Genomic DNA, 21569 nt, shown 5'->3' with positions numbered 1-21569 from the left:
CTTTCAAAAGGCTCTCCTGCTCTCTGGCTCCTGGTTGGATCTGTCTACTGGGATGTACTAGTAGGAGGATGGAGGAGAGAGGTGAGTGAGAGGGAAATCCTCTGGCTTTGCCCTTGGGTGATTACATAGGCTGACTGCCTCTCTGATTGAAGGTCACAGGCTCCTGTCAGGCTGCCCTTTCTGTGATGAGTTTTGGTCCTGTTCCTTCCCCTTGCTTTCTACAGATGGAGCAGCTTGTAGCCTCAGGGTTCCATATTTCCCTTGTGGTTTCCCACACCTTGCCCATATCTTGTACCATTTGTTTCCTGTGGAGGCCCTGACTGATATAATGGTGTGAACAAAATTACTGCAGCTGTTGAAGCTTGGGCTAGTCTACCTGAGATGTGGTGAGATTGTGGAGTTATTCATAGTTTAAATAAGGGCTTTCCCCAACCATTAAAGGAAGACAGGAGACTATATAAATGTCTTACTGCAAAAGTGAAAGTATCCTAGCTCAGAGGAAACACTTTCCACCTGAGGACAAGGTGACCTGGAAGAGATGGCATTTGGGCTGAGGATGGATAGGATTGTTTTAAATACAATGACAGGGGAGAGTGTGAGCCAAATCAGGGAGGAGAGAAAGCTTAAGAAGAGGTTGTGAAAAATTAGTGCTGGACGGGCCTAACATGTCCTTTATTCACTATTAGTTCTCTCTCCACATCCTTTACAGGTGAGTGAACTTGAAACTGAGATTTGGCCAAGGTCAGATAGCAAGTAAGTAGCATGCCAGGATGCCAGCCCGGGTTTGCTGTGGTTCCTAATCCACATTATAGCCCATCTTCCTTCCCCCCGCCCCACCCCCTGCCCTGCCCCCACCCCCTCCGCCTCCTCCCCCTCCCACCCCCAGCAGTCTCTCCTACTAGACTGTGATCTCCTTGAGAACAGGTCTTGCGTTTTCCTCACTCTTGAATCCCAGTATTCTAGCACAGTGTCTGACATAAAATCGTCCTCCTCTTCATCAGCAACTAAATGGTAAGAAGTACCTACTCCGTGCCAGGCCCTATACTGATATTTTATAGGTACCTCATGTGATCTTTACAACAACTTCAGTTCAGTCGCTCAGTCGTGTCCGACTCTTAGCGACCCCACGGACTGCAGCACGCCAGGCTTCCCTGTCCATCACCAACTCCTGGAGCTTGCTCAAACTCATGTACAACAACTTGGGAGGGTATAATTATCTCCACTTATCAGCCGAAGATGCTGTGGCTCAGAGAGGTTGTCCAATTTGAGGTCACACAGCGGTATGCAGGACTCTGTTTTACCTTCCATCAACCAGACTCCGGAGTCTTTGCCTCAGAGGATAACTTTTGCAGAAGAAATGAACGAACGAGAAACGTTGACTCTGAAGAAATGAACGAACGAGAAACGTTGACTCATTTTAAGTGGTCGGCTGTAACTGGCCTCCCCGAGGCTCTGCCACCTCTGTCCTCGGACTCGGCACGACGCCTGCCCTCCAAAGTACCCCAGCTAGTGTCAGTACCCCGTGAAGATAGGCGCCCAGGCTCCGCCTCTACTCCACCCAGCCCGCCAGCCATGCCTCCACCTCGGGCAGTTCGGCAGCTCTTCTATCCCAGTTTTCCCCTTGCTCGGGCCGCCGCACCGAGGGCCTCTCTCAGCCCTGCGTTCTGGAGCCTGTCCCACTCCCCTGCCCCTCCTTCTCGCCCTCCCTGACTCTTCAAACTTTCTTCCACCCTCTTTAAACTTCAGTCATCCTAGTGCCCGCCTCCTTCACTTTCATCAGCCAATCGGTGGTTAGCGTTCTCGCCGGGGCTCCGCCCCCTTTCCTCCGAGGGCCAATCCCCAGCGAGAGTGTCGAGTGCTTGGGCTCTTTCCCAAGCGCCTGGCCCGTGACGGCAGCGCGCCGGGCGCCGCGCGGCGGGAGGGGGCGGGGCTCTGGATGAGGGATGGGCGAGGGCGGGGGGAAGGGAAGAGGGAGGAGGAGGAGGTTGCGGCGGGTTTGAAAGCGGCAGTTTCCTGGCAGCTTGGGCAGGCGTTGGTCTCCGCGACCCAGCTCCGCAGCGGCCACGATCGATCCTGCGACGGGTCTACGCGCGCTTCTGCGCGCCCCCGACGGATTTTTCCCGGTTCCGGCTCTCCCGCTTCACCTCCCCGCCCCCCTGCTTCTGCCTTTCCCGCCGCTCCCGCGCGGAGCCCGGGGGCCAGCCGTCGGCTGTGACCCCGCCCGAAACCCCTCTGGAGCCGCCCGGGGACAATCCCCTTCTCCTTTCTTCAGCCTAACCCGGGTGGCCCTCGCGGAGCCCGGTCAGACCCGGAGATCGCCGCCGGGAGAGGTGTCCGCGGGGCGTCTCGGGGTTCGGAGCGGCCCGGCCCCCGGCGGGCTGTGGTCGGCGAGGGGGACGCCGGAGCGGCGAGGCCCCCCTCGCCGGGCTGCGCGGGCCGCCCGGGGCCCCCAGGCTGAGAGGGGGCCCGAGCGGCGCCCCCGCCGCCCGCGCGGGGTCTCCCCCATGGTGCAGCGGGGTTCGTGATGTCGAAGACGTTGAAGAAGAAGAAGCACTGGCTCAGCAAGGTGCAGGAGTGCGCGGTGTCCTGGGCCGGGGCCCCGGGCGACTTGGGCGCCGAGATCCGGGGAGGTGCGGAGCGCGGCGAGTTCCCCTACCTGGGGCGGCTCCGCGAAGAGCCCGGCGGGGGCACCTGCTGCGTCGTCTCGGGCAAGGCGCCCAGCCCCGGGGATGTGCTGCTGGAGGTGAACGGGACGCCTGTCAGCGGGCTCACCAACCGGGACACCCTGGCTGTCATCCGCCACTTCCGCGAGCCCATCCGTCTCAAGACTGTGAAACCAGGTACGCCGGCCCTGTCTTTCTGTCGCGGAGTGGGGGGAGTCCGCGGTGGGCGTCTGGGGAGCGGCAGCCCCACCCCACCGCTTGTCATCCAGGGTAATCCTGAACCTCCAGGGTGTGCCGGACTCCCTGTCAATGGGGAGGGCTGGCGGTGCTGATTCCCATTTTGCGGGTGGGAAAACTGAGCTCTGGCTTGGGCGGGCTGCTCTGCTAGCTGTCACAGGATTGCCACCAGAAGCTGGGTTTTCTTAGTTCGTAGCTCCATCTCCCGCCGCAGTTTTTGACTAGAGGGAAACCCAGCGTTTTTCTGTTCTCCTTTGTGGAAGAGGTCCTCAGGATTGTAGCATATTCTTTGGAACAGTCTTAATGCATTTTCTTATAGAGGAAAAGATCTTTATTATTAAGGCACTTGGTGCCAAGGTTACCACCTAGTGTACCTGAGAAGGCGTAGCTGCTTCAGTGTTTCTTGTAGACTAGCAACACCTCGGAGCTGACAGCCTAACTCTTGTCAGCTCAGGTGGTTCAGATGTCTGTGTACCGGTGGTGTACAATATGCGATTTGTGGCAGAATGGTGTATTTTTTCAGGGAGCTGTTGAATAGTCTGGGTTTCGAAGGAAGACCTAGGTGCCTCCCGGAGTAAAATCTTTTGTAAATCTTTGATTTTACGGAATTTTGTTTAAGTGGTCGGTTGCAAAGGCCCCGGTTGCCCTGGTATCTTTTATGCTACTAAAATCTGCTGCAAAGCTCGTTACGTTTATGGCATACTTGCCAGTTTCAAAGCATTGATCAGACTGCGTACAGCGTACAGTGAAATCTGATAAGAGGTAATAGCCCTCATTGTATTTGTTGTCGATAACATCGCTGGTCATTTCAGCATTGGTGGAATGTGGTTCTGTTTCCTGAGGTATTTGAAGGGGAGAGAATTATGACTATAACGTTACTAGAAATTAAACTGTTTTTTTTTTCTGAGTGTGTTCTACTGAATATACAGTGAATCAAATTATAATGGTCTGCTTAATAATGACTTGGGGTGGAAAAAATCAGTCCATCCCTACACTGCAAAATGCTGGAAAATTCTGGAGAAAAATTTAACATGTCTCCCTCACTTTTTTTTTTCTCAGCAGCTCACTTTGGGAATATCTTTTTAGTATTCCTTAGGCTTAATGGAAACTGATGGTTTGTGGTGCAGTATCCATATGTGTGTGTATTGTGGATGTGTACACACACACACACATGTCCGTGCAATCTTAATTAAGATTTTCTTCACATGGTCTGTTCTGTTACATTCATTTTAAACTTATGGGTTTATGTGAGATTTTCTTTTTATTGTTAATTAAAAAAACTTTGGCAGACTTTAAACATCTCAGTTTTTTGAGTTAAAAAAATTCTTAATTCAGACTTCTAGAACCATTGGTGAAAGGTAGAGGAAAGGCATTGGAGACAGTAATTCAGCCAGTCAGGCACTCTCAGTAATATGCAAGATACTTTATATACAGTATTATTGGTCTAAGTGACATTTAGTTCATATCCATGAATCAGGGAATATTGGGAACATTTACATCATTGCTTTGTGTTTTGTTTTGATTAATTAGGGGTATATATAAAAGTGTTACTTATTTTCTGAAATAGTTTAAAAAATGATTCAAGAGGGAGTTGTTATAATCTCAAGTTATTATGATCCTTTTAGAAGACTGGGAAATTGTGTCTTCCATTGATATTAGTCTAGTCTAGTCCACATGTTATTCATTTCTCAGCCTTTATATAAAATTTATGAAAATAATTCAAAAGTTTAGAGTGTATTCAATGATGTTAATTAACTTAAAAAAAAAAAACAACACATACCCCAAAACGTAGTTGACATTTTTGTAGTAATAAAGATTTTCCCTCTTGCATGCTGTCTTGTCTTAAATGTTTAGCCAAAATAAAGTGTATTGGGTATAACACATTTTATAATCACTAATGATAAAGTTCCGAATAGTATACTTATTTTTTAAAGATACACTATGCTTCATTAATTTCTAAAGGATACCACTATATGTCATCTGATATTAATATTCTTCTTTCTAAGCAAGTTGTTGATATCTTTTTAAAAAGAGTGGGTTTTTAAAATTTCCTTAATAGCCTTCATTGTTGTTGTTTAGTTGCTAAGTCGTGTCCAACTCTGCAACCCCATGGACTCTAGCCCATCAGACTCCTCTGTCCATGGGATTTCCCAGGCAAGAATACTAGAGTTAGTTGCCATTTCCTCCTGCAGGGGATCTTCCTAACCTAGGATAGAACCCAAGTCTCCTGTGTCTCCTGCATTGGCAGATGGATTCGTTTACCACTGAGCCATCTGGGGAGTCCTAGCCTTATGTTAGGCATTGTATTAAATTGCTTTCTTAAATGGCTTTACATAAATAACACTTACTGTAAAATAGCAAGCTTTTGTAGTTTAAGCACGTGACTTTAAATGTTAGATAGAAACTAAGAACTTGAAGAGATTATTTGTAAAACTTTGAGTGTGATTAAAACAGCATATATATTATCTCCAGAGGAGACTAAGATCCCATCCTGTTAGGATTAAACTTGAAGTATGAAAAATACAGAGTAAGGGAATTTTTAAAAAATCTGCAATTCACATTGGGGTCTTCCCCCCCTGCTTTTTATCTAAACTTTGTGAGAAATGGATTTTTCAATGTAATAAGGTATTTTAAAGTGTATCTTGTCTCTTCTCTTGATTTAACTTTATTAAATCTTATTACAATATTTATTATTAATCTTATTTGTTAACCTTAACTTTATTAAACTGTGTTTATAACATGCCATTTAGAAACTACGACAATGCAAGAGTGGATTCAGCCATTTCCGTAAGATGTATTATTAGTAGGGAGTGACCTCATATTGTCTTTTGACAAAGTCCATGGTGGGAGGATGAGCTGGACTGTAGGCTGTGACTGACCCAGTGCCGTTTCTTTCTTGATTTCTCCTTTCATCTAGTAGGTGTTAAAGGGAGCTCAGCCAAAGCCCAGTACCATCACCCAGATAACTTAACACTGGTTTTATGGCACTGTCTGTCTTTAGCTTTGTCTTGGGTTTTATATATTTTCTTCTGTTCTCATCTTTAATGGAGATTTGAAATTAATTCTTTAAAATATGGTTCCTAATCTGAGAGTTTTGTAAGAGAAATAGGAAATTTCTTACTGAATTCTTACTATTGATGTAGTATTTAGCATTCAGCACTCTCCTACTCCACCTGATTCTTGGCCCAAATTGACACCTGTTTCTTAACTACAACATTGTCGTAGTTATTTTCTGCAAAGAGATGACTTTTCATTTGAATTTGAACTTTGTATTTTCCTGGTAGTAAAGGAAGTTGAACTTTGAACCTCCAGTGGAATTGTTTCATGGTATTGTCCTGTGACCAGGATTAGTTCCTTTGATTTTACTTCAAAGTATATTTTTAAACAACTTCTATTCCGATTAATGATAGTAGTAGTTAATTTTATTCTAAAAAATTTCCATTTCCTAGTCTATTGTTGTGCAGAGTTTTATGGAATGTCTGCTTCATATACCTTAGACACATATCCCAGCGGTTGTAAATTATGTGGACTTTATTCCAGAAATTATATATTGACAGATACAATAAGTACATGAAATCCTTGTCTATTGCATTATCATGCACACAGTGCATTACAGCTACCTTGTCAGTTACTATATCTGGAAATGAAAATCATGAGGAACAGTGTTTTGGTTTGTTTGGAAAAAAGCTAATTTGAAACAGATCTTATTTAATGTTAATCAAATGTAGGTAAAATCTTTACCACTGACTCTTTGAGACATCCAATTTATAAGAGAATTTTGTTAAAATGAGCACATTCCTAGAAATACTTTCCTCATTGGTGAAGAAACATTACTAAATGCTTTTAAGTAAGGATGTTTATGTTATGCCAGTAATGAATAACTCTGCCCGTTTATTCTCTTTACTTTTGAATCTTTGTTAGTCTTTTTTGGTTTAGTGGGTAATTTGGGACTTAGGGTGAATTTTGTTTAGGTGGTTTTAACATTTAAAGAAGGGAAATTTGAGAGAAACTGCTAGCCTCCCAAGGTTGCAAAACAAAAAATTTCTTGTTACTTATACTAAAATAATAGAAACAAGAGACTGGGCTGGGCAGCCCCTTTGTTAGGGAAAATAGCATCAAATTTTGATAAACTTTAAATTTGAAACTTTCATGCCTTTTGAAAGTTTGGTAACAATTTTTTGGGTCTCAAGTTGCTTTTAATAACTCAAGATTTGGGTTCTGAACTCTATTCATTAGTACCTTCAATTCATATGACTATTGGTTCTACCATACCACAGTGGTAGAACAAACTCTTTAACATTTGGATTTCACTTTTCACATGGTTTTTACTTTATGCAGTTTAGTGCTAAAACTGATTTTTATGCAATGGAATTGTATTTTATGCAATGTAACTGTTTTTCTTTTGAGATCATGGGATTCTTTTCATAAAACCTCTTGTAAGAGGCAGATTTCAGTGATTTTTTTTTTTTTTCCTCCTACTGGTCTCTAATTTATATATATATGTATGTATATATACACACACACATATGTAGATATACATATGGTGTGTAGATATATATGATAAAACAAATCTCCATTCGTTCAAGTATCTGACTTATGAAGTCAGTGCATAATCTTCTTGGGTGAATAGTTTCATATAATGTCTTTACTATATAACCCTGAAGTGCTCTGTAAATTCTGTGGGCACTTAGTGTTTGGGGAGTGTATTATAAGAGAATTTCATTTTTATGAACTACTTCAGTATTACCTGCCAATTTAAAACTTTGCCAGTTTCAAACTCTACCAATTTCCAAGTCAGTTTCTGGTTGGTTGTGATTTGACAGAGGACAGCTGTTTGGGTATTAAAGACTAGAGCTGTGTCTCCTTTAATTAGTTAATTAGTTTTGTTTCTCTTCTAAAATTTTTAGAAATAATCTTCTTGCAATACTACATTTCAGTAGAGAGAATGAATGCCCTTAATCTAAAACTGTTCCTAAAGGTAAGATTTTCAGTAGCTCAGAGGGTAGTGTTGTGAGAGACTTGGTTGTATGGAAAGAGAGGCAAGTTGATTGCTCTTCTTCTCCCTGAACAAATATTATTCAGAATGCTTTCTTCCAAAGTGCTTATTTTTCTTTATAAAGAGAAAAAGAAAGAGTTCTGTTACTGGCACACATTCAACCCTCCTCAAGCATTTAGTGGTGAACCTACCGTGTGAGCTAGCACTGGTGATAGAAAAACATAAAATGTAAAAATGAGTCAAAAATGGTCTCTGTCTTTAGGAAGTTCTCGTTATTGATTCATTGGTAAGCAGTACCTGTAGTAAGGATTTTACCTTTTTCCACTTTTCTCACAGTACTTAAACAAAACTCTTTAGGTAAGTTTTAGTTTGAATTTTGGTGGAAACTGGGGTCATTAATTGGCTATCCAGCATGCTGTTCTAAAAAGTGGTGTGGAGTTGCATCTTAGAGTGTTTAAGTCATGACAAAAAGAGGGAAGTCAAATATAAACAAAGTTATCTTTTGCAAAGTCTTCAAATGTGAATTGCCCTTAAAATACATTGCATTTATATTCTGTTTACAATGCATTTTACACTACAGTTTGTAGTTTATATTACAGTGTATTTTATACTTTGTGTTTGTTTTATACCCATTTTTAGGAGGAGTCTTACATGCAACTTTTCCAGCCATGCTAGAACTAGTTCCTTTATTTTGGTTGAATAACAGATGAGGTAGTTTGCTTGTATTAAAGAGGTATGTTTTACAAAAAAAATACCTATCTTTTAATTCAGAAAAATCCTTACCTGGGTGTGCATAGTGAATTATAAGAGTTAAATGTATATATATGAGGTGAAAGGAAGGTTTCATTCTTTTTTAATGTCTAATGAGTCCTTGGAGACTTAGAGTCCTTATTAGAGACTTGGATGGTTGGGGAGGGAATTAGGAAGAATTCTGAACTCTGCCTGGCTTTGAAAGATGGATATGGTTTGCTTGGGTGGAATTGAGATGCTCTCAGTAGTAGGTAAGAAGCAGAAGAGGGGCGAACCATGGGGCAACAATGTTCAGTGCAGAAAGGTCTACAGTAGAGTCCACATCAGAGTTTTTGTGTGTGTTATGTTTAGTTTTTTAAGGAACCTCCATACTGTTCCCCACAGTGGCTATATCAATTTATAGCCTCACCAAAGTGTAAGACGCCCACTCCCAGTTTCAGACATCCTGGCATGGCCAGGGGGGCATGGACTACATTTCGAGGACTATAATTTGACTTGTGACATCTCTAAACAATAGAGAAAGGAGAGACTACGCTCATGAATTGTGCATTGTTTTATTAACATGGATTTCCCAGGTGGGCTCAGACGGTAAAGAATCTGCCTGAAGTATGGGACACCTGGGTTTGATCCCTGGGTCAGGAAGATCCCCTAGAGAAGGAAATGGCTATGCACTCCAGTATTCTTGCCTGGAGAATCCCAAGGACAGAGGAGCCTGTCGGGCTACAGTCCATAGTGTCACAAAGAGTGACACAACTGAAGACTAACACGCACACACACTGGACGTATCATTTGAGAGACTCAGTGAGAATTATAGAGAGTTAAACTTTTCTGTTATAATTTATTTGGGCTTTAGGTTTTTAATATTATGGAATGGGAAATGGAAAGATATTGCTTCAGAGTTAATAATTAGGATCCATTCTATTTAGAGTCTTCTCTTCTCGTCTTGGGTATGAAATATGAACAGTAACTGATCTACTTAATTAAAATTTTCTGGCTTCTTAGGCCCTTTGCTCTATTTTTTTTTTTTTTTGCAGAGAATTTTAAACATATTATTATTTTCCTTGCTTCAGGGAAGTTTGTGAGAGGTTACCCTGTATGTCGTTCTGATTGGGAATTACATGTGACTGTGAAAAATGGGATTTTACTATACATGATGACATTTAACAAGTAGTTTTATGAAATAAAAATACTCTAAAAGGGAGGAAAAATGAGCATTTATTAATAAATGCTCTATTTATGAACTTAAATAGAACTATGTTAAACTTAGAGGAAAAAACAAAGAAAATAACTTCTAAAAACTCCACTATAATACTGAGAGGGTATGGAGAAAAGGGAATCCTCTTACACTTTGGTGAGAATGTAAATTGATCTAGCCACTATGGGGAACAGTATGGGGGCTCCTTCAGTTCAGTCGCTCAGTCGTGTCCAACTCTTTGCGACCCCATGAATCGCAGCACACCAGGCCTCCCTGTCCATCACAAACTCCCGGAGTTTACTCAAACTCATGCCCATCGAGTCGTGATGCCATCCAGCCATCTCATCCTCTGTCATCCCTTTCTGGAGGATGAGCTACTGCCCCCAGTGGAGGCTCCTTAAAAAACTAAAAATAGAACTGCCATCCCCAGAGAAAAAAGATAGATGCACCCCAGTGTTCATTGCAGCACTGTTTAGAACAGCCAGGACATGGAAGCAACCTAAATGTCCATCAACAGAGGAATGGATAAAGAAGACGTGGTGCATATATATACAGTGGAATATTGCTTGGCCATAAAAGGGAAAGAAAGTATGCCCTTTGCAAGGTGACATGGATGGACCTAGAGAGTATCATACAGAGTGAAGTAAATTAGAAAAACAAATATTGTGTATTAATGTATATGTGTGGAATCTAGAAAAATGGTATAGATGACCTTATTTGCAAAGCAGAAGGAGGCACAGACATAGAGAACAACTTTATGGATATCATGGAGGGAAGGGAGGTGGTGGGACGGATTGGGAGATGAGATTGACGCATATACACTGTTGATACTGTGTATAAAATAGACAACTAATGAGAACCTCCTGTACAGAGCACAGGGAACTCTACTCAGCGCTCTGTGCTGACCTCAGTGGGAAGGAAATCCAAAAAAGAGGGGCTATATATGTATGCATCTTGCCGATTCACTTTGCTGTACGGCAGAAACTAACACACATTGTAAAAAACCATATTCCAATAAAAAAAAATCCACTGTAATGAGGTAGTCCTCACGTTACTCTTTGGATGTGGTTATCAGTTTGCAACAGATATCTTGTGATATATAGCTTAGATTTCCACAGAAAAGGGAAAAAGAAATTCGAATTTACGTCAGTTTCTGTATTGGTAAGAATTTTGTACTGAGAATCTTGACAGAAACACTGCTGAGATTAATTTAGGCTACGAAGAAATGTCTTGGCCTATGTGCATGAAGACCCAGGCACTGGACTGTAAGAGTTTAACTCACGTCCTCAAGGACTGTTACTTGATTCTCCTCCAGACTGGCTTCTTTCTGAGCTCAGCTCTGGGTAGGAGGAAGGGTGGCTCTCACTCAACTCCCCAAGTCAGAGTCCTTAATGCTTGTCGTCTTTTTTTTTTCCGGACTCCAGTAATACATCAGATCTCATCCTCAGACTTTGATTGGCTTCGTGCCCATCACAGACCACTTGTGGGGACAGGGCCATGGGGTAACACGATTGGTCAGGCCTGAGTGACATGTCCACTGTTGCAGCTGGGTATAGAGAGCACAGTGTGATTAATAACTAGACAGAACCCCAGAGATAAGGGAGGGGTAGTTCCTCATGCTGGGGGGACAGCACTGCAGGAAATGGCCTCTTTAAAAACATTCAATTTCTCCTATTTTGAAGCCAACAGCAGTACACAGTTGTCATAAAACTCTCATTTTTAAAGACCAGATATTGGCTGTAGACCATAACTGAGGCATTGATTTTACTCAAATGTTTTCCTTAAATATATCAATTTTGATGTTTTTATCTAAAAGCTGCTTTATGTAAATGCTCGCTCTTTAAACATGCACAATTTAAAAGTGCTGCTTGGGTTTTTCTTACATTTTCTTTGAATTTTTTTTATACCAAATAAAATTTTCTAAATCAGTGCTGCTTGTTGTTAGGTAGCTAGAATACTTTGGAGGATCATTTCATTATGTTTGACATTGAGAAAATGATTATTAGTCCAGTTAATGCAGTTTTTAAAACTTAATGTACAATTTTGAAAATGAAATTCTAAACCAATTGCTTTCTAAGATGTTTTGCTTTTAAAATAATGGTCCTTTTAAGCATAAATTGAGATAACTATTATTGTGTTATTTCTAAGGGCTCCCTGATAATACTTTGTAATCGTGATCTCATAGAACTCATACATAAAGAAGCTACTTCACTGACTCTTAAGTTTGAAACACTACTTAACGAGTGAAATGTGAGTCTGTTTAATCACCAGGAAGGTTACTAGCCTTTGTTGGATCAACTCTGACAATCTTTGCTTTTCCTGCCTTTACAGTGGTACTTAGAGGTGGAGGCCTGAAAGAGAGGGGCAGGTACTCTGAATATCTTTTCACACTACTTTTATATTCTAATTACTGTATTAATGTCTTCTACTTTGCCAGAAAAAAATCATCCTTCACTTTATGAATGACACACACAGTAGGAGTTTGCCGTTTTGCCAAGCGGTTGGTAGTTGAACCTTTAGGGAATGTTAAATGTTAGGAGGTTATTGGTAAATATGCTCACTGTGCACAGAAACAAACCTTCATGGAATTGGGTGTGATTTGTCAATAAGAATCATCTCAGGGGCTTTGATTTTTAGATTAGCTTATGTCCCTCTTGGAGTTATCTTTAGACTATACTTGGAAAATTACTACTCCTACTCCAGAAGCCTGTCACAATCAGAGTTCTCCAATTTTAATTCCATATATTGATTGATTGAGTCATGAAATCTGTTAAAATAATGTAACCTTCCTCACAAAGCTATCTCTTAACGCACTTCTGTAACTTTTGGCCAAACACTCTGTAAAGTACTATTAATTTTAGCAGTGAATGCTGTTCACTAATGTCAGTGTTTAAGTTAGAATGTATATGCTAATGAAAGATTCGGTTCCCTTTAAACAGAGTTAGATTTGCTAACTAAGAACTTGCCTGGTGGTCCACTGGCTAAGAATCCCCACTTTCACTGCAGGGAGCGTGGTTTCGATCCCAGTTCCCACATGTTGTGGTGCAGCCAACTAGAGTTACCTCAGGGTAATGTTGATGAGTGAAGTGACACCTCAACTTCCCTTTGGTGGCAGCTCAGGGTTGTCTCAGTTGGCAACCTGGCTCTAAGTCTAGTAGGAATATTCTAACTGGGGACTTGTCATGATAACACTAACTGCCATTTACTGAGTAACTGTCCGATGTCAGGACATTATCTCATTTGGTTTATAAGAATGTGTATGTTGGCAGACGTATATTCCTGTAAAAAGTTCATGTATTGTTATTCTCCATGAGCCGGAGGTTATCCTCTCCCTTTTACACATGAGGAAACCGAGGTTTGGAAAGATAGGCACACAGAAGGTCACCCAGACTCAAAGGAGGACTATGAACTGACACAGTTTTGAATCTTCTTTCTTTGCATTCCAGATAGAAGAGTATTTCATTATATCTGAAAAAAAATCTCTCTTCCCCTTTCTCTCTTAAAAGGAAAAACCCCACAATTCTGAATTGTTTGAGTGGGTGTTAAATGCGGTAAAACTCTGGCCAAGTCCTTAAAATAAAAGCTTCATTGCTTGGTCCTGTTTCTAAACAAAGTTGTGGCAGTGCAGGTTAATCTTTACAGTTCAAGTTGTTCCCAGGAATTCCTAATCAAACAGAAGGTCAGCCTCAATTCTGGCTACCTTTGTCAGAGAATATTTTCAGCAGGTGTAAGTAAAAGCCCAGATATTTTAGGATAAAATATGCTAGTGAAAATTGTATACTTGATATTGGAAATGTTATCTGTTCTTGTGTTTCCAGTTCACTCATTCTGAAATTCACTCTCTGGGAAGGTGTGTGTTAGCTCCCTTATCTGGAGACAAGTAGCCTAGAAAATGATCTGAGGAATGCAAGAGTGCATTTTGGAATTAGGAATTTTTAATAAACATGCAAACTCTTAGCCAAGCTAGACAGAATTACTCATGGTATTGAAGTCAGTCTCTCTTCTTCCAGCCTTCAAGTACCACACAGTAAGGTGGTTCCTTTGAAGAGGCAGTTAAAGCTGGCTGTGGAGTATGGGCACCTTTTATTCTTCAAGTATTTGTTCTGTTGTTTTCTCTTTGGGCTCAGAATCACTCAACTGGAAGGAACCAGAGCGATCCAACCTATACCCTTTGATGACAAATAAGTTGAGGCTTAGAAATGGCAGGTGACTGTGCTGAGCAGGAAGCTGGCAGAGCAGATACTTGAACTCAGGTTCCTCTTGTTTTGGATTCTGGCAGAAGAATTTCTGTAAGAAACTTGTGAAAAAAGAATTAGCCTTGTTGACATATTCTGTCTCTTTATGAAATCTGCATTCTTTTGGAATTAAGTATAGCATGTTGACTCAGTTTGTTAGGCCATCAGCATGCTTGAGTGTTGTTGGAGGCCGCGGTGATCTGGAAGCTGGAGCACAATAAAGAATTACAATCATCATATGCTTCAGGTCTTTAGGGCAATCTTAGCCTTCTGTAATGCTGTGGTTGGAGAAGGAAATGGCAACCCACTCCAGTATTCTTGCCTGGAGAATCCCATGGACAGAGGAGCCTGGGAGGCTACGGTCCATGGGGTCGCAAGTCGGACACGACTTAGCAACTAAACCTGTTAGTCACCAAGTCGTGTCCGACTCTTGTGACCCCGTGGACTGTAGCCTCCCAGGCTCCTCTGTCTATGGGATTTTCCAGGCAAGAATACTGGAGTGGGTATCCATTCCCTTCTCCAGGGGATCTTCCTGACTCAGGAATTGAACCCAGGTTGCCTGCATTCCAGGCAGATTCTTTACCAACTGAGCTATGAGGGAAGCCCACAGCTTGTGGTTAAGATTTAAATAGAAAATTCTTAGCTGGTGTAACCACTGAATACTTAAGTATTTTTTGCCCTTAGTTGTTTTAGTTTTGAACAATTTCTTTTTCTTACCAAAAAGATTCTTCACAGTGCTTTCAGGAGAGTCCTTCTGAATGGGAGCTGTTGTGTGGTAGACTGCTGTTGCTGGCCTCTCCTTGCCCCTCCATGGCGGGGTGATGAACTCCTCTGATTTAGAGCCAGCTATACTTTGATTTCTTGTTTCCCCCTTGACTGACTAGGGGGCGCAGTGGGGGAAGATGAGTTTGAGAGCCAGAGACTACTCGGGGATGTGGTGGATGAACCGGTGGGGGCACTTTGGATTCAGGGTCCTTGAGCTAGACTGGTTGTAATGAGAGTTGACATGACTGCCACGGCTGAGGGACTGTGTGCTCCTGCTGGGTTCAGGGCAAGCAGATGTCTCAGGTCATGGAGAGCTGGCCACGGCAGAGGCGAAGGTATCATCCATATGAGGCAACGCTGAAGAAAGGGGCTTGAGGTGGCCATTCTGGGGAGACTGATGGGAATGGTGTCATCTCCCTTGAGCCCTTTATGTGAGTCTGTGAGAAAACAGCATGAGTGCAGACATGAACAAAGTCATTCCCCATGTACTCCTTTGCAGTATTAGCCAGAGTTCAGTGCAGGAAACGGAGGGGATATAATACAGGGAATTCATTGCTTGGGGAATCTTTGGAAGAGCTGGAGGGCTGGGCTGCAGGCCAGGCCTCTGAGAATGTGACTTCCAGGACACCTTGGAACAGGTCGCCACGGGAGCTGCCACCTCTGCCAGTGTCAGGAAAGTGGCAATCAGGAGGCTGCCCACTGAAATCACAGCAAGAAAATACCGCTGTCACTGTGATCAAGGGGAATCACAGCAGCCACGGCTGTTGCCATCATAACTGCTTGAAGTTTGAAATTTAGTGTCTGGCCACTGCTGTGACAACTTCTCCTTGATGCCTGTGAATTAGTGACTAGAAGCGGGAATGCTCAATCTGGCACTACTGCTTCCGCCACCGTCCCTCAACACCCTCGGAGCTGGAGACTAGACACACGTGCCTGTGACCTTTGCTGGCTGAAAGCAGCCACAAGCTGTGGGCCGACTGGACTCTGCCTCACTGCTGCCGTCTGTATTTTGTGTCCTGCCTCTTAAGGGTAGACTCAAATTCTCATCCTGATTACGAGCTGTCTAGGAACCTGGAGAATGTAGCTTTTGATTTCCCAACCTCTGCGTTTCAGGAAGGCATTCTGGAAGACTGGATGCTGAATGCATCTCATTAGATGTAGTATGTTAAGCACAATATAACCCTTCCTTGATAACTCACTGTCATTTCTGTGAGCTTTTCTTTCTGAAGTGGCCCGTAGGTGGAATGATCTAGGGCCGATGGATTTTTAACATCTGTAGTGATCTCCTATACAAGGTTAGCTCGTGTCTGTCCTACCTGCCGTCTCTGCTGCTGTGACATCTATGTTTTCTATCACTTGATCTCAACCTCCTCTGCAAGCCGCAGGCATTCAGGCCAGAGAAGGCCCTCAACTGAAGCAACTAATTCAGAGGCTGGTCAGCAGCATATGATTTCTGTGGCTTAAAAAGATGAACAGGGCCAGTAAGAATCTTTCCTGAGGATATGAACTAAGACAGAAAGGAAAGAATTTTCAGTTGGGATTGAAGCCTCAGCTGAGAGGTTTTGCAGTGATTCTCTGGAGTTGGCTGTATTCTTTTCGTAAGATTGATTGTTAAATTTTCAGGAATTTTTTAAGTTGGTTGTCCACCACAGCCATTAAAAAACACAAGTTGTATAAAATGATTAACCGAATTATATTGAAAACAGGTACTATTCAAAATTAATCATTTTCATATGATTTTTCAGCTTCAGTGAGGCATGATTCACAAATAAAATGTAATATATTTAAGGTGAACAGTGTGATGATTTGATATGCGTGTGTAATGTGAAAGGATTCTCACAACTGAGTTAATGAACACATATATCACCTCCCATGTTTACCTTTTGGGGGGGTGAGAGTATTTAAATTCTGCTTTCTTAGCAAATTTCAGTTATACGATATAGTATTAATCAGCTTAGGTCACCATAATCAGCTTTGTTATACATTAGGTCCTCAGACCTCATTGATCTTCCAACTGAAACTTTGTACCTTCTTACCAATCTCTGCCTACTTCCCTACTTCTCCCAGACCCAGGCAGCCACCATTCTATTGTTAGAGTTCAACTATTTTTTTTTTTTTTAAGATTCCACGTCATTTCCTAATTATTTCACTATATTTTACTCCCATCTCTGCTCTCCAGGTCCTTTACATCCATTCTATCTGTGTGGCAGAAATACTATATAAATGGTGTGTGTGTGTATATATAAAAAATGGCATTTCCCTTCCCAGCTGTTTGCCCTGTTGACACTGCTGTGGTGGGAATTGTTAGCATTTACCAAACACACTCCTGATTGTGGGGGTGGGGAGGGAGAGGCTGGAAAGGCCACGCTGAAGCGTATACAAACTGAAATTATGGGAGAATGAAACTATGAGTAATCAGAAAAAACTGACGCATGATGTAAGGCTGACTGGTGTTAATAGCAGAGCACTGGAGGGAAGGGCCCCTCACTCCTCCTCCCAAAGTCCAGAATCATTCTGGAATCATTGTACAGCTCCAGTCTCCAAGAGAGCCAGCCCTGTTTTACTGTCCCTTCTTGGAATTACGCAAAATTGTGAGTTTCTGTGTTACCAACCCTAATAGAACACTCTGAAATTTTATTTTATTGCATTTATATGCCTTTTTCTCAGGAGTAGGAGACAGCAGTGTTAAAATTTTGGGTTCAGGTTTCCTGGGATAGGGATGGAGGTAAGGACAGAGGTGTATGATGTATAAGCATTTCCCGGGGTAGGGGGGTGGTGGGTTGGTCCATACCCTTTCCCCCAGTACGTTTTACATTAGAATAAGGTTGAAAACTCCGTTAAGGGATGACTGTTATAAATATATATATATATTCATATAAATATATTAAAATATAGTCTGTGGTATTTTTCATGTGTAAACAACACGCAGACTGTTGTAGTTGTTCGTAGAGGGGCTTGTTATTGTTTAAGTGCCCTAAGCGTCAGGGCTTCCCTGGTGACTTCGTGGTAAAGAATCCACCTACCAATGCAAGAGACACAGGAGATTCTGTCCCTGGGTTGGGAAGATCCTCTGGAGAAGGAAGTGGCAGCCCACGCCACTGTTCTTGCCTGGAGAATCCCATGAACAGAGGAGCCAGGTGGGCTATAGTCCTTGGGGTCACAAGAGTTGGTCACAGCTTATTGAGCATGCATGTATGCATGCCTAAGCCTCAGGGCCATGCCTAAGGCATAGGCGGTGTCTTTCTCTATTCAGGTAGCTCCTGCCTATGCCTTCAGGAACTGCTAAGATGCCCACTCTAGATCTGAATTGTCTGTGTCTGTAGCTCACAGCTTCAATCTCAGCTGAGCTGCCTTTGATCAGCTGCTCTCTGCTTATTGTTTCAGTTTTGTTTTCTCTTAACTCTGATTGCTTCTCCCATTCTGCTCTGCTTTCCAAAGGAAAAACCAACCTTGTATAGATTCTGCCAGCCAATTGCAATGCCCCTTAACTTCTCCCTGGTGGATTATCCAATCTCACAGGGTCAGGTGTAAACCTAGGGTGGTGTTCCTTTATCTTCTGTTGTTTCTCCTTGCTGATCTTTACACCAGAACATGTATGTATGTGGTTGTTTTGTTTTTTTCCCGATTTCTGGATTTGGAAATATTCCAGGAGCCTGGCCTCTAGACAGATAATATTTTTACTGTTTGATAGCCTTGTTTTAGAGGTTCAAATTGAACTGCTTTTACGTAAACCAAATTATCTTTTTAAAAGTCATTTAAAAAGTAGTGGTTGGAAATAGAGCTTTGAAAGGCCAATAGTTAAGTTCTTGCTGCTGCTGCTGCTGTCGCTTCAGTCATGTCTGACTCTTAGCAACCCCATGGACTGCAGCCTACCAGGCTCCTCCGTCCATGGGATTTTCCAGGCAAGAGTACTGGAGTGGGTTGCCATTTTCTTCTCCAAGTTAAGCTCTTGGGATAATTAAAAAATTGTGTTCTTGTTCAGTTGCTGAGTCATGTATGACACTTTGTGACGCCATGGACTGCAGCACTGGACTGAAGCCAGGCTTCCCTGTCCTTCACCATCTCCCAGAACTTGCTCAAACGCATGTCCATTGAGTTCGTGATGCCATCCAGCCATCTTGTCCTCTGTTGTCCCCTTCTCCTGCCCTCAGTCTTTCCCAGCATCAGAGTCTTTTCTAATGAGTTGGCTCTTCACATCAGGTGTCCATAGCATTGTGTAATTGTAGCATATTAATCCATTGTCACAGTGTTGTAATGCATATGGGAATTTCATCAGTACCTTTAATGTATTAAGGACCCTCTTATTGTAAGTAAATATTATCTAAATATTTTATTGTTTTGGAAATTCTAAGTGGGAATATGCAATTTTTCTTCTTGCAGATTGCAAACTATTTACCTCCTAAGATTCAGCTTTTCTCCATCATGGTCACAGGTAATGATTGAAGAAGAAGCATCTGTGCAAATTATATTAGAATCTCACAGCTCTTCTGTGAGCCTTTTCTGACTCTGAGGGCCTGACTAGATGAGGGGACATTTCTTCTTTGTGCTTATGTGGACCCCCCTCTCTTTAAGCAGTGGTGTAGACTCAGCAGTAAAAAGAATCTGCCTGGGTGGGAAAGATCCCCTGGAGAAGGAAATGGCAACCCACACCAGTATTCTTGCCTGGAGAATCCCATGGATAGAGGAGCCTGGCGGGCTACAGTCCACGGGGTCGCAAGAGTCAGGCATGACTTGGTGACTAAACCACCACCACCACAGCCTCACTGAGGTATTCATAAGTTTACTGCTCAGAATGATTTTCCTGAAAGAAAATTGTGCTAGAGTGTAGTCTGTGTGTCCCACTTAGTTCCTTTCTTGCCCAGGGGTTTTACATCAAGTTACTATAGAAATCTTTTCACCAGGGGGAACAAGAATACCTGTGTGTTATTGCTGCTGCTTATGTTTTTAAAAAAATAATGTAATTAAATAAATACAGGATTTGATACATGTGCATCTACTTTATATATCACAGTTTAGGACTATTTATTATATTAAGAGAGATAGTAGGAGACAGAAGAGAAATTATAATCTTCAACCCATCTTTTGGCTAAATAAATCCAAATGGATTTTTAGTGAAGTTTAATGGAATTGCATTATTATTTTATTCATGACATTTGTTTAGCCTATAACAGATTTAGCGTATTTATGATTTGAGATCACTGACCTAATTATATTTCTCATACTTAGGAAGTTGTTAATTCACCTGTATAGATAACACAGTCCTGGAGAACTGAAACTGGAAAGAATATGGCCCTTCTTTTATTTATTTATTTATTTTTTAATGGAAGGATAATTGCTTTACAGAATTTTGTTGTTTTCTGTCAAACCTCAACTTGAATCAGCCAAAGTTATACTTATATCCCCTCCCTTTTGAACCTCCCTCCCATCTCCCTCCCCATCCCACTCCTCTAGGTTGATACAGAGCCCCTGATTGAGTTTCCTGAGACATACAGCAAATTCCCATTGGCTATTGGCCCATCTTATTAAGCATCAGACTTCAGAAATATACTTGTGTCTACCTTAAGGATAAATAATATCATGACAAGTTGAAAGTTTGTAACTTTAGGTAATAATGTGTTATATACCTAGGTGTATGTTATATGTTGAATTATGTGCCCCCCCAAAGTATGAAGTCCTAACAGCCAGCACAGTACAGTTTGGAAGTAGGGTCTTTGTGGACATAATTAGTGAAGATGAAATCCTCCTGAGTAAGGCAGACCCTGGAGAACAGAAGAGATGCAGGAACACGAGAGGAGCATACCCTATGACTATGGAGGCAAATCGAAGGGCTACAGCTATCAGACAAGTGCCTGGGATGGATGGCCACCAGCAGATACTAGGAATAGGCAAAGAAGGATTTTACCCAGAGACTCAGAGCATGGCCCTACTGATACTTTGATTTTGGACTTCTGGCCTCCAGAACTACGAGAGAATACATTTCTGTTGTTTTAGTCACCTAGTTTGTGGTGGTACTTTGTAACAGCTGCCCTAGGAAATTAATATATGCATTTTTCTATATATTGTAATGATGAATATATCCATGTTGTTATTTAAGAAACATCTCAGTTCATTAACATTATCATCTTTATAGCATATTAAATTGTGGATTCATGTTCTTTGGGTAGCCAAATAATTTTTATTCTTGCAACAATGAACATGATAGATAACAAAAGCTTATTATTGTATGAATTCCCTAAGGCTCAAGGGCTACAATATCATAGAGAAGGTGATGTCCTTTCTTAGAAGTTTCCCTGCTCACGCCCTCTACTCAGCACCACCATTCCAGTTTACTTGCCTTTCCGTGTACTTCTAAGAAGGGTGATATGTAGATATTGTACTTTTGTTATGAAAATGAGCAAGTGAGAGCATTTTTCAACCTATCTTTTAATGCTTTAGCTAACATAGGAAAGAAAAGGAAACTGGCTCATTTTCTCTTAAACAATTTAATTTTTTTTTAATGAGAGGAATTTTTAAATCACAAATTGAGGAATATTTAAATCACAAATTAAGAAATTAATGGAATCTCTAATATTCCATGTTTATATTGCTTTTTATCTTCATTTCTTCCAAATAATTTCTGGAACTTAAGCAGAAGAAAAACTGCATTGTGAGTAGATGTTTACTGAGGTCAAATGAAGTAATACTATGATCAAATGTAAGCATCTAGTAACTTTTTAGCAAATATTTAA

General features: G+C 41.8%; 1 protein-coding gene across 2 annotated transcripts in view; it reads left to right on the top strand.

The window, feature by feature from the left end:
• The first annotated feature begins 2483 nt into the window (after positions 1-2483).
• Positions 2484-21569, top strand: part of MAGI3 (membrane associated guanylate kinase, WW and PDZ domain containing 3) — a 244578-nt gene continuing 225492 nt past the window's right edge. Inside the window, exon 1 of one of the 2 annotated variants that reach the window (XM_061121116.1) lies at positions 2484-2840. In XM_061121116.1, the coding sequence (XP_060977099.1) occupies positions 2525-2840 (316 nt within the window). In that variant the 5' untranslated portion in view covers positions 2484-2524. The remainder of the gene's footprint in view (positions 2841-21569) is intronic. The other variant, XM_061121115.1, reaches the window with a different exon arrangement.

The sequence above is a fragment of the Dama dama genome, chromosome 20 (genome assembly GCF_033118175.1).
Source record: "Dama dama isolate Ldn47 chromosome 20, ASM3311817v1, whole genome shotgun sequence".
NCBI classification, from domain to species: Eukaryota; Metazoa; Chordata; class Mammalia; order Artiodactyla; family Cervidae; genus Dama; species Dama dama.
This window is presented reverse-complemented; position numbering and strand designations above follow the sequence as displayed.